General features: G+C 39.9%; 1 protein-coding gene across 5 annotated transcripts in view; it reads left to right on the top strand.

The window, feature by feature from the left end:
• ALG9 (ALG9 alpha-1,2-mannosyltransferase) overlaps positions 1-12,405 on the top strand; it is an 89,217-nt gene that overhangs the window by 3,867 nt on the left and 72,945 nt on the right. For 2 of the 5 annotated variants that reach the window (XM_045895066.3, XM_045895065.3), the window contains exon 4: positions 5,981-6,051. The exons of the other annotated variants lie outside the window; for them this stretch is intronic. In XM_045895066.3, the coding sequence (XP_045751022.1) occupies positions 5,981-6,051 (71 nt within the window). The remainder of the gene's footprint in view (positions 1-5,980; positions 6,052-12,405) is intronic. 5 annotated transcript variants of the gene reach the window in all.

Here is a 12,405-nt window from a genome sequence, read left to right on the forward strand (position 1 = left end):
CCCAGGACCCTGAAATCATAACCTGAGCTGAAATCAAGAGTTGGCTGCTTAACCAGCTGAGCCACCCAGGTGCCCCGACCTTGCCCATTTTTAAAATTGGATTATTTGTTTTTTCCTTTGTGTTGAGTTGTAGAAGTTTTTTTATATGTTTTGGATACTAACTAATGGACCACATTTTGTCTGGTAGGCACTTTAAGTGCTGTGTGTGTAACAGTGGCCAAATCCCTGCCCTCAAGGAATTTATAGGTTAGTGGGGAGGATGGATGAATATTGAACAAGTAATTATAAATGCAGTGGGCCTTATGGAGGAAAAGTACAGTGTACAATGGGATAGCATATTAGAGCCTAATTTAAACAGTGCTGAAGGATGATTAGGAGTTAATGGAGATCTGACCTGATTACCTTTCAGAAATTTAACTGTGATGGGTCTTGGCATGGATATTTTTGGGTTTATCCTGTTTGGAATTTACTAACCTTGAATCTTTAGGCTTATGTCTTTTGCCAAATTTGGGAAGATTTTAGCTGTTATTTTTCTGAGTACTTTTGTAAGCCCTGCCCTGTTTTTCCTTTCCTGAGAGTCCAATGATATCAATGTTAGATGTTTAATTATAGTCCCACAGGTCTCTGAGGCCCTATTCATTTTTTTTCAAGTCTATTTTCTCTGTGTTGATTGAGCAATTTCTTTTTTTTTTTTTTTAAGATTTTATTTATTTGCGAGAGAGAGAATGAGAGACAGAGAGCATGAGAGGGAGGAGAGTCAGAGGGAGAAGCAGACTCCCCGCTGAGCAGGGAGCCTGATGCGGGACTTGATCCCGGGACTCCAGGATCATGACCTGAGCCGAAGGCAGCCGCTTAACCGACAGAGCCACCCAGGCGCCCCTTGATTGAGCAATTTCTAATCTTCCAGTTCACTGATTGTTTCCTCTGTCCCCTCCATTCTGCTCTTGAGCCTATCTGTTGAGCTTCTATTTTGATTATTATACTTTTTTAGTTTTAAAATTTCCATTTGGTTTTTCTTTATATATTCTGTTGCTTTACTGCCACTTTCTATTTCATGTTTCCAGTGTGTTCTTAATTGCGCATTGAAGCATTTTTACAACGGCTCCTTTACAATTTTGTCAGATAATGCTAACTTTTATTTTATCTTGTTGGTATCTGTTGATTATTTTAATTCAGTCTGAGATTTTCCAAGTAATTTTCAGTTGAAATGTGGACATTTGGGGGACTATGAGACTCTGGATCTTATTCATGGGCCCCGCATGCTTCCTCTGCATCTTTGGGTCTTATTGAAGCCTTCTGTTTTGTCTGCTGCTCTTGATACCATTCTAGCAGGAGAAAGGAGGGTGTTCTCCACCTTTGTTATTGCCAGGTGGGGGTAGAAGTTGAGGTTCCTCACTGGGGTAGGGGTACTTCATTACTGCTAGGGTGGGGTGGGGAGGTGAAGTCCAGATTTATCTACGTGGTCTCCACTGACAGTGTGACCAGAGGGAGCTTGTTACCACCAGTGAGGTTGAAAGTCCTGGCTTCCTACTGGGCTTTTGATGGCATGGGTGGGAGTTGAGCTACATTTTTTTTTTCCCCCCTGGAGTGCTTTGCTGGAGTAGCGTGGTTATTGTCTAAAGGTTTTCTGTCTTGTTAGGCTACCCCTTTCTTGGCCTTTTGGTGAGATTGACCAGGCTTTGGTTGGTGTTTATGCTCTTTGGCATTTCTAGCTGCCAACTTCTTTAGTTCTAAGTCTAGGATATAGAAGGTGAAAGAAAACCCAGGGAACTTACCATTATGTTTTTCCTCTGGTCTTAAAGCCCCTAGGCAGTCTACTACTTTCTCTCTACCTTGAGTTGTGGTAGGTTTACTTTACTTATAATGTCCAGAGTTTTTGGTTTTACATAGCAGGAGGAAAAGGGAAAAGTATGGCTGATCCATCTTCCATGAAGCAGAAGTCTCTGATGACAGAACTAGAGGGTTAGTAGGAATCATCTAGGTAAAGGAAGAATGGGGATGAGGGAAGAAAGCCATGAGGCTGGGAGGAGGGCCAGCATGGCCTTCTTTTATAAATAGGCTTGATGCTTGGAAGAGACAGTGAGTGGTGGAGTGGGTTTTGTGATACTGAAAGGTAGGAGGAGGCCAGATTTATACGACACCTGGTAAGCTCTAGTAAGCAGTTAGACTTTTATCCCACCCCCAAGGGCGTTCTGAAGCCGTCCAGAGGTTTTAGATAGAGGCTAGACATGATTGCATTTGCATTTTAGACTGATCAGAAAGGTAGCACCTTAGAAAGTGACAGAACTCTGTCCTTCCCTTCCCTACATAGTAGTTCCTTTCTGTTTTTTTTTTTTTTTGAACTTAGCAGAGGAAAGGTGTACAGGATGAGGTCTTAGTAGAGAAATAACAATATGCAACACTTAAGGCTTTTGTGTCCTCTTGGGTATCCACTGTCACTTCCAGTTTGACCTGTTTAACAGAATCCTTCATCTCCTAGCACTCTTCCTCTTATTTCAATGACCTGAGCAGGAAGCAGAACTGGAATGAAGATTTCCCTTCTTGTTCTTCCTTATAATCTCCTTTCTGTTAGGTTCTGCCAATGGAAGCCAATAGGGGACCACTTGACAAGGAGGAATTAGAGCTTATAGAGCCCCAGCCCCAGCATCATCTTGCACAGCCAAGAGGGTGGATTGTTGCTGAAAGGCAATCTGGTAATAATTGGCACCCCTAGTGATGGTTACCTTTCCAAATTCTTGCCACCCTAAACAAGAATACCTGTTTTGTCTCCCTATGGATCTGGGTGTCAGTTTCTCTGAACTACGTACTCAGCAGTGGGAGCCCATATATATATGGGCTACTTAATTTCATGGAGTATTGCCAGATTGCTCCCAGCGTGACTGTGCAACTTTACACTTCTGCAACAGTGTTCCATGTTTCAGCCACCTCACATCTCCTGAGCACTTGATATTTCTGACTTGTTAATTTTTGCCCTTCTCATGTATGTGAAATGTTTCTCGTTCTAATTGCATTTCTTTGATTACTTGTGAGGTGCAACATTTCATTTGTCATTCATATTTCCTTTTCTGTGAATTATGTATTCCTGTCCTTTGGCTGTTTTGCAATTGGGTTTTCTGGTTTTCTCTCTTGATTTGTAGAAGTTCTCCATGGTCACCCCTTGTAGGTTTTAGATACTGGAAATCTTTTAGGCTGTCACCACTCTATTTTGTCTGCGGACCTTGTGTTGAGCAGAAATCTTTAATTTTGATACAGTTAAGCCAATTAGTTTTTCACTTAAAAGTTGGTGGGTTTTGGGTCTTTCTAAAAGAAATCCTTCACCACAATTCACAAAGATATCCTTACATATTTTCTTAGCTTATAATTTTACTGTCACATAAAAGGCTTTAATACATTTGAATATTTTTCTAAAAAGATTTTTTTTTTTAAAGATTTTATTTATTTATTTGAGACAGAGAGAATGAGAGACAGAGAGCATGAGAGGGAGGAGGGTCAGAGGGAGAAGCAGACTCCCTGCCGAGCAGGGAGCCCGATGAGGGACTCAATCCCGGGACTCCAGGATCATGACCTGAGCCGAAGGCAGTCGCTTAACCAACTGAGCCACCCAGGCGCCCTTTTAAAAAGATTTTTAAGTAATCTCTACACCCAGTCCAAACTCCAAGATCAAGAGTCGCATGCTCCACTGAGCCAGGCAGTCACTCCAGTTTGAATATTATTTTTTATAAATTGTAGGAAGATCCAGCTTAATTTTTTTTGTGATGTAGTAAACTGAATTTTTCAGTACCACAGATGGAAGAGAATCCAAGAGATACATCTGATAAACCAGTGACACTAATAAGGAAATTCAGCAAGATTTAGATTAAGGTTAAAAAACAAAAATCAGTTGTATTCCTCGGTATCAGCAATTACCACCAGAAAAAAACAAAACAAAAGCAAAACAAGATTCCTTTCATAACAGCAACAAAAAGTATGAAGAATGTAGGAATTAAGCTACCCAAGACTTGGTAAGACTGAAATGGGTACATTTAAGAATTTTATTAGTGGATACAGAAAACCTGACTAAATGGATAAATATATCATCTTAAGGATGGAATGACAAACCTATAAAAATACTGATTCTTATATTAATGTATAATTCAATGCAACTCCAATCAAAACCCAGCAGGGGGCTTCTGGGTGGCTCAGTTGGTTAAGCAACTGCCTTCAGCTCAGGTCGTGATCCTGGAGTCCCAGGATCGAGTCCCACATCGGGCTCCCCGCTCAGTGGGGAGTCTACTTCTCCCTCTGACCCTCTCCCCTCTCATGCTCTCTCTCTCTCAAATAAATAAATAAAATCTTTAAAAAACAACAGAATTTGGGGGAGAGGCAAACTGAAATGATTTTTAAAATACAAATTTTAAAATGGACAAAGTGAGGAATTTATCAACCAGATAGTAACACTACAAAGCCATAATAATAAAAACAATATGGTACTAAGAATTTGACCAATGATCTAGAATAAGGAGGCCAGAAACAGACCCATACATGCTAGAATAAGGTATATGATAGATACAGTATTACAAATGAGAAGAGAAAGGATGGATTATTTAGCAGATGGTACTGAAAAATCTGGTTCACTACATCTGAAGTCCTAGCAGCATTGAGAATAGTGCTCAGTGTATACTAGGTTTTCAGTATGTTTTTATTAATCTGGCATTTATTGGATTGCTTTATTGAACTGTTAGGAATTTTTTGGTTATAGTGCTGAAAATGGGATGTATTTCTAAGTTACATGCAGTAATATTAATAATATATATTATTATTTTTTATTTTATTTTTTTAAAAGATTTTATTTATGTATTTGAGAGAGAGAATGAGATAGAGCATGAGAGTGGGGAGGGTCAGAGGGAGAAGCAGACTCCCCGCTGAGCAGGGAGCCCGATGCGGGACTCGATCCAGGGACTCCAGGATCATGACCTGAGCTGAAGGCAGTCGCTTAACCAACTGAGCCACCCAGGCGCCCAATAATGATATATATTTAAGTAGTGCTTATTTTCTGAAGTATTCAATGCTCTTAAGTAGACCAGTGCACTATAGTATGGAAGGTATTAAATATAACCCCTATTATGTTTATTTTTTAAATTGATATTCTTAGTTATGAAATTAATAAAATCCCATTATAGGTGTTTGGAAGATAGGGAAAGTATACACCTAAGTCCCAGCAGCCTGATACAGCCACCTTTACCATTTTACTACATTTATTTTCAGTCATTTCATATGCTTCTGATTTCCAAAGCTGTAATTCTGACGTGTGAATAATATCATATTGTATATTTTTACCTGGTATTGAATAATTATCTGTAATTATCAATATATTATGGTTGTTTAGGTAATGTTGAATGCATGAGTTTTATAGCATATGAATTTTTCCACTGTTGCTGTAACTATAAATTTTAAGATCTGTGTAATAGTCCATGAAATATATGTGCATAATTGAACCATTTCCCCATCATTGGACATCGTGTAGTTTATTTTTTTAAATTTATTTATTTGACACAGAGAGACACAGCGAGAGAGGGAGCACAAGCAGGGGGAGTGGGAGAGGGAGAAGCAGGCTTCCCACGGAGCAGGGAGCCCGATGTGGGGCTCGATCCCAGGACCCTGGGATCATGACCTGAGCCGAAGGCAGATGCTTAACGACTGAGCCACCCAGGCGCCCCCATCGTGTAGTTTTTTTAAGCAGTTTTTTTCTAACGTAATAGTGATGCACTTACCATTTTCATGAATAGAACTAACCTTCCCTGCTTAGTTCAAATTACTTCTGCAAGCTGGACTCCTAGAAATAGGTGTACTGGGTCTAAGGGTAGGAATATATGTATGGTCCTTGATACATACTGCTTTTCAAAAGGATTATGCCAATTCATTGTTACTAATGACAAATGAAAGTGGTTTCATCTTTAAGAGTTTTCTTGTTTCTGTGACTTCTGTCCTGGGTTTCTTTCAGATTCTTGTCTTCTACTTTTTACGATGTCTCCTGGCTTTTGTGAGCTGTATCTGTGAACTTTACTTCTACAAGTGAGTATAAAAGCTTTGCTTCTAAAAGTGCTATGATGGAAGCCCAGTATAGCATAAGATTTTTTTTCTGATCATAAGCAGTGTTTACAATAGAAAAATAGACTTCCTCCTAGCTCCTAATACTATATTTGAAGGAGGACTTAAAATTTTTTTTCTCGCTTTATTGACATATAATTGAAATAGAACATTGTGTCCATTTAAGATGTACAACATGATTATTTGATAAATGTATATGTTATGAAGTACCACAGTAAGGTTAGTTAACATATCCATCACTTCACACTTCGTGGCAAGAACATTTAAGATTCACTCTATTAGCAACTTCAAGTATGTTAATGTACAGTATCCATGCTGTATGCTGGATCCCCCAGAATTTATTCATCTTCTAACTGGAAGTTTGTACCTTTTGGCCACCATCTCCTAAGCTTCTGTCTCCCCTCTACCCCATTCTTCCCCAGCTTCTAGAAACCACCATTCTATTCTGTTTCACAAGGCTGGCTTTTTTTTTAGATTCTACATGTGAGATCATACAGTATTTGTCTTTTACTCTCTGACATTTCACTTAGCATAATACCCTCAAGGTCCATCCATGTGTTGGAAGTGGTAGGATTTCCTTTTTAAATTTATGACTGAATAATATTCCGTTGTACATGTATACCACATTTTCTTTATCCGTTCATTCGTAGATGGACATTAAGGTTGTTTCTATGTCTTGGCTGTTGTGAATAGTACTGCAGTAAACATGGGGGTACAGATAATCCCTTTGAGATAGTGATTTCATGTCCTTTGGATGTATAACCTGAAGTGGGATTGCTGGATCATACAGTAATTCTATTTTTAATTTTTTGAGGAAAGAAGTGGGACTTCTTGTTTTGAAACAAACTGTTGGGGGGAATACTTCTAATTATCACTTTCCTTCCTGAAGCTCTTAAATTCCATATCTTCATATAAAGTTAGGTTAATACATGAGTAACTGGTGTTTTATTTGGTAGGATTTAGTAGAGCCTTATTTTTGATTGCAAGATAACAGAATCATGATTTACCTCTTCCCTTTGAGCTCCGATGATAGGAAATTATTCCCATTGTGGGACTCATTGCTTTTACTTGCACCCAGTACATTGTCTTTCACCAAGTGCCTATTGGTTGGTTGAATATTAGTGAAAGTATTGAGCATTTAAGTGTTGCAGTAATAAAAATAGCCACTTTTTTTTTTAGATGCAACCTAACATTTTAAGAATGCTTTAAAAAGTATTTAGACTTAATAATCATTATTAAAAATGTCCCCACTGGAAAACAACTAAAAACTTCAGATACAGAAATTCTTTGGCCTTGACTCTGGGTTGCGCAGAGGAGAAGGAAGCAAGTGTTGCCGGCTTTGAGGATTGTAACCATACATTGGTCTTCATTATTGGTTCAGGACTGAATTCACATCACCTTACATGGTCCCCGCCCCCCCCCCCATCCCAAGTTGAGAATTTATTTTAAATTGTTCTGGATTGGTAGTACCCGTAGGCAACTTGCAAAAACAAACAGAACTTTTCTCCAGAGAGCTGGATCTTTAACACAGGTGTCAAAGAATTACTACAAATAAAGTTCTAGTGAACAAGAAATTATAATAAAAATAAATCACAAAGGACAAAAGAGAACAAGACGTTGTACATGAGAACCAGCAGAAAAAGCAGCTGACATGCAAAACTTCACTTACTAGGAATTACTAAAGTGAGAACATAAAATATATTTGATATTTCTAAAAAAATAGAAAAGAAGGAATTGAAAACATGAATAAGAAACAAGAGCCTCAATAATCCATAGAGTGAGAGGGAATTTAGAGAATGGGAGGAAATATTTGCAAACCATAATCGGAAGAGAGGTTCAATTCCAAAATATATAAGGAACTCCTACAACTCAATAGCAAAAAAACAAACAAACAAAAAAAACCCCTATTTTTTTGGTAAAGATTTTATTTATTTGACAAGAGACACAGCGAGAGAGGGAACACAATCGGGGAGTGGGAGAGGGAGAAGCAGGCTTCCCGCTGAGCAGGGAGCCCAATGCGGGGCTTGGTCCCAGGACCCTGGGATCATGACCTGAGCCGAAGGCAGACATTTAACGACTGAGCCACCCAGGCGCCCCCAAGAAAAACTCTATTAATCTGACTAAAAATGGACTAAGAACTTCAATAGACATTTTTTAAAGAAGATACACACTTAGCAGGAATATGAAAAGGTATACAGTGTCACAGATAATCAGGGAAATGCAAATCAAAACCACAGTGAACTATAACTTCTATTTGTTAGAATGGCTATTATCAAAAAAATCCAAAAAACAAAAATAGGTGTTGGCAAGGATGTAGGATTGGAACCTTTGCGCCCTGTTGATGGGAATGCAAAATGGTATAGCCACTGTGCAAAACTGTGTGGAAGTTCCTCAAAAAAAATAGAACTACCATATGATCCAGCAATCAAACTTCTGGGTATTTATTTAAAAGAATTGAAACCGGATTTTTTTTTTAAATTTTTTCTTTTATGTAGTGTTCCATGATTCGTTGTTTGCGTATAACACCCAGTGCTCCATGCAATACGTGCCCTCTTTAATACCCATCACTGGGCTAACCCATCCGCCCAACACCCTCCCCTCTAAGTTTGTTTCTCAGAGTCCATAGTCTCTCATGGTTCGTCTCCCCCTCCGATTTCCCCCCCTTCACTTTTCCCTTCCTACTTTTTTTTTTTTTTTAAACATATCTTATTTGTTTCAGAGGTACAGGTCTGTGATTCAACAGTCTTACACAATTCACAGCACTCACCATAGCACATACCCTCCCCAATGTCTATCACCCAGCCACCCCATCCCTCCCACCCCCCACCACTCCAGCAACCCTCAGTTTGTTTCCTGAGATTAAGAATTCCTCATATTGGGCGCCTGGGTGGCTCAGTTGGTTAAGCGACTGCCTTCGGCTCAGGTCATGATCCTGGAGTCCCGGGATCGAGTCCCGCATCGGGCTCCCTGCTCAGCAGGGGGTCTGCTTCTCCCTCTGACCCTCCCGATCCTCCCCCCTCTCATGCTCGCTCTCTCTCTCATTCTCTCTCTCAAATAAATAAAATCTTAAAAAAAAAAAAAAAAGAATTCCTCATATTAGTGAGGTCATATGATACATGTCTTTCTCTGATTGACTTATTTCATTTAGCATAATACCCTCTAGTTCCATCCACGTCGTTGCAAATGGCAAGATTTCGTTTTTTTTTTTTTTGATGGCTGCATAGTATTCTATTGTGTGTGTATGTGTGTATATATATACACACATACACACACACTATATCTTCTTTATCCATTCATCTGTTGATGGACATCTTGGCTCCTTCCATAGTTTGGCTATTGTGGACATTGCTGCTGTAAACATCGGGGTGCACATACCCCTTCGGATCACTACATTTGTATCTTTGGGGTAAGTACCCAGTAGTGCAATTGCTGGTTTGTAGGGTAGCTCTGTTTTCAACTTTTTGAGGAGCCTCCATACTGTTTTCCAGAGTGGCCGCACCAGCTTGCATTCCCACCAGCAGTGTAGGAGGGTTCCCCCTTCTCCACATCCCCACAAACATCTGTTGTTTCCTGACTTGTTAATTTTAGCCATTCTGACTGGTGTGAGGTGGTATCTCATTGAGGTTTTGATTTGCATTTCCCTGATCCCGAGTGATGTTGAGCACTTTTTCATGTGTCTGTTGGCCATTTGGATGTCTTCTTTGGAAAAATGTCTGTTCATGTCTTCTGCCCATTTCTTGATGGGATTATTTGTTCTTTGGGTGTTGAGTTTGAGAAGTTCTTTATAGATTTTGGATACTAGCCGTTTATCTGATATGTCATTTGCAAATATCTTTTCCCATTCTGTTGGTTGTCTTTTGGTTTTGTTGACTGTTTCCTTTGCTGTGTAGAAGCTTTTTATCTTGATGAAGTCCCAATAGTTGCTTCCCTTGCCTTTGGCGATGTTTCTAGGAAGAAGTTGCTGCGGCTGAGGTCGAAGAAGTTGCTGCCTGTGTTCTCCTCTAGGATTTTGATGGATTCTTGTCTCACATTTAGGTCTTTGATCCATTTTGAGTCTATTTTTGTGTGTGGTGTAAGGAAATGGTCCAGTTTCATTCTTCTGCATGTGGCTGTCCAATTTTCCCAACACCATTTTGAAACAGGATCTTGAAGAGGTATCTGCACTTTAATGTTCTTTGTAGTACTATTCACAATAGCCAAGATTGGAAACAAGTCAAGTGTCCTTTGACCGATAAATGGGGGAAAATGTGGTATATATACATAGAATGGAATATTCAATCTTGAAAAAGAAGGAAATCCTGCAGTGTGTGACAACATGCATGAACCTTGAGGATGTTGTGCTAAGTAAGCTAACCAGTTATATAGATGGACAAACACTGCATGATTCTACTTATGGGATTCTAAAATAGTCAGACTCGGGGCACCTGGGTGGCTCAGTCGTTAAGTGTCTGCCTTTGGCTCAGGTCATGATCCCGGGGTCCTGGGATCAAGCCCCTCATCGGGCTCCCTGCTCAGCGGGAAGCCTGCTTCTCCCTCTGCCACTTCCCCTGCTTGTGTTTCCTCTCTCGCTGTGTCTCTGTCAAATAAATAAATCTTAAAAAAAAAAAAAAAAAAAGTCAAACTCATGGAAGCAAAGCATAGGTTGGTGGTTGCCAGGGGCTGGGCGGAGGGGGAAATGGGAAGTTGCTAATCAATGGGTCTAAATTTTCAGTTGTGCTAGATGAGTAAGTTCTAGAGAGTTACTGCACAACATTGTGTGGATAGTTAACAGTCCTGTATTGTATGCTTAAATATCTGCTAAGAAGATAGACCCCCGATTACCTGTTCTTACCACAATACAATAAAGAAGATAAAAGGAAAAAAGGAGTGAGACTATGAAGATAACCCAGCAGATCTGAGAAAGAACCAAATAGAACTAGAAATGAAAGTAGTGGAATTGATACTTAAAATGCAGTGGTTAGAGGTGCCTGTGTAGCTCAGTCGGTTAAGCGTCTGCCTTGGGTTCAGGTCATGAACCCAGGGTCCTGGGATGGAGCCCCACTTCGGGTTCCCTGCTCAACGGGGAGTCTGCTTCTCCCTCTCCTTCTGTCCCCACCTTCCCTTACCTGCCCATCCCCCCGCTTCTGCTCTCTCTCACACTCTATCTCAAATAAACTTAAAAAAAAAAAAATGCAGTGGTTAATTTGAACAGCTAGACACTAACATGCAAACCAGAAGATTGATCTCAAGTCAGAATGAAGTGTACAGAGTGACAAAAGGGAAATATGAGGGAAATGTAAGGGAAATATAAAGATGTTAAACATGTGTTGACAGATTCAGTCAGATTCTAGGAGAGGATAGAATGGGGAGAGGCAGTATTGCGGGAAGTAATAGTTAAGGATTTCCACAATTGATGAAAAAAAGATGCTAATTCATAGATTCAGGGAGCCTAACATATCCTGAGCTAGATTAATAAGGAATTAGTGAAACCACGTAGAACACCAAGGGCAAAGAGGATCTTAAAAGTTGACAGAACTAATAGAATTACCTACAAAGGAATGTTAGTTAAATCAACAGAAGCCTTCTCAAAAGCCAGGAGATAAAAAAAATCTTCAAAGTGCTCAGAGAAAACGATTGTCATCCTAAAATTGTGTACTCAGTTAAGTCATCTTTTAAGACCAAGGGCTTAGTAAGGATTTTCAGACCAAAAAAAAAAGCAAACAAAAAGGGGGGAATTTGCCATTAACAGATCCTCACTAAAGGAACTTACAAAGGATATACTTAGGAAGAAGCAAAATTATTTCAGAAAGCAGCTCTGAGATGCACTTAAGGAACCGGAGCCTGGAGACAGTTAACACAGGGGTATATCTGCACAAATGTGGACTAAATGAAGCGGTAGTCATTCCTAAGAAAGTTTACAGGGTGGGCGCCTGGGTGGCTCAGTTGGTTAAGCGACTGCCTTCGGCTCAGGTCATGATCCTGGAGTCCCTGGATCGAGTCCTGCATCGGGCTCCCTGCTCGGCAGGGAGTCTGCTTCTCCCTCTGGCCCTCCCCCCTCTCATGTGCTCTCTCTCATTCTCTCTCTCTCAAATAAATAAATAAAAATCTTTAAAAAAAAAAAAAAGTTTACGGGGTTAAAAACCTCCAAGAAGGAGGTAAAGGAAGTGTGAAATTGCTCGGGGTTGAGAAACGTGGCCTTAGACAACTGCTTATTAATGCTTTGTGTGTCCATTTTGTCTGATAACTATCATTTATCGAGCAACTCTGTTCCAGGCACTCTTCTGAGCGCTTTTCCATGCTTTGTCCTCACAGGAGTCTGACAAAGTAGGCATTCTCATT

This window comes from Mirounga angustirostris, unplaced genomic scaffold (assembly GCF_029215605.1).
Source record: "Mirounga angustirostris isolate CCGP_5_RB_7025 unplaced genomic scaffold, mMirAng1.0.hap1 SCAF_13, whole genome shotgun sequence".
NCBI lineage: Eukaryota > Metazoa > Chordata > Mammalia > Carnivora > Phocidae > Mirounga > Mirounga angustirostris.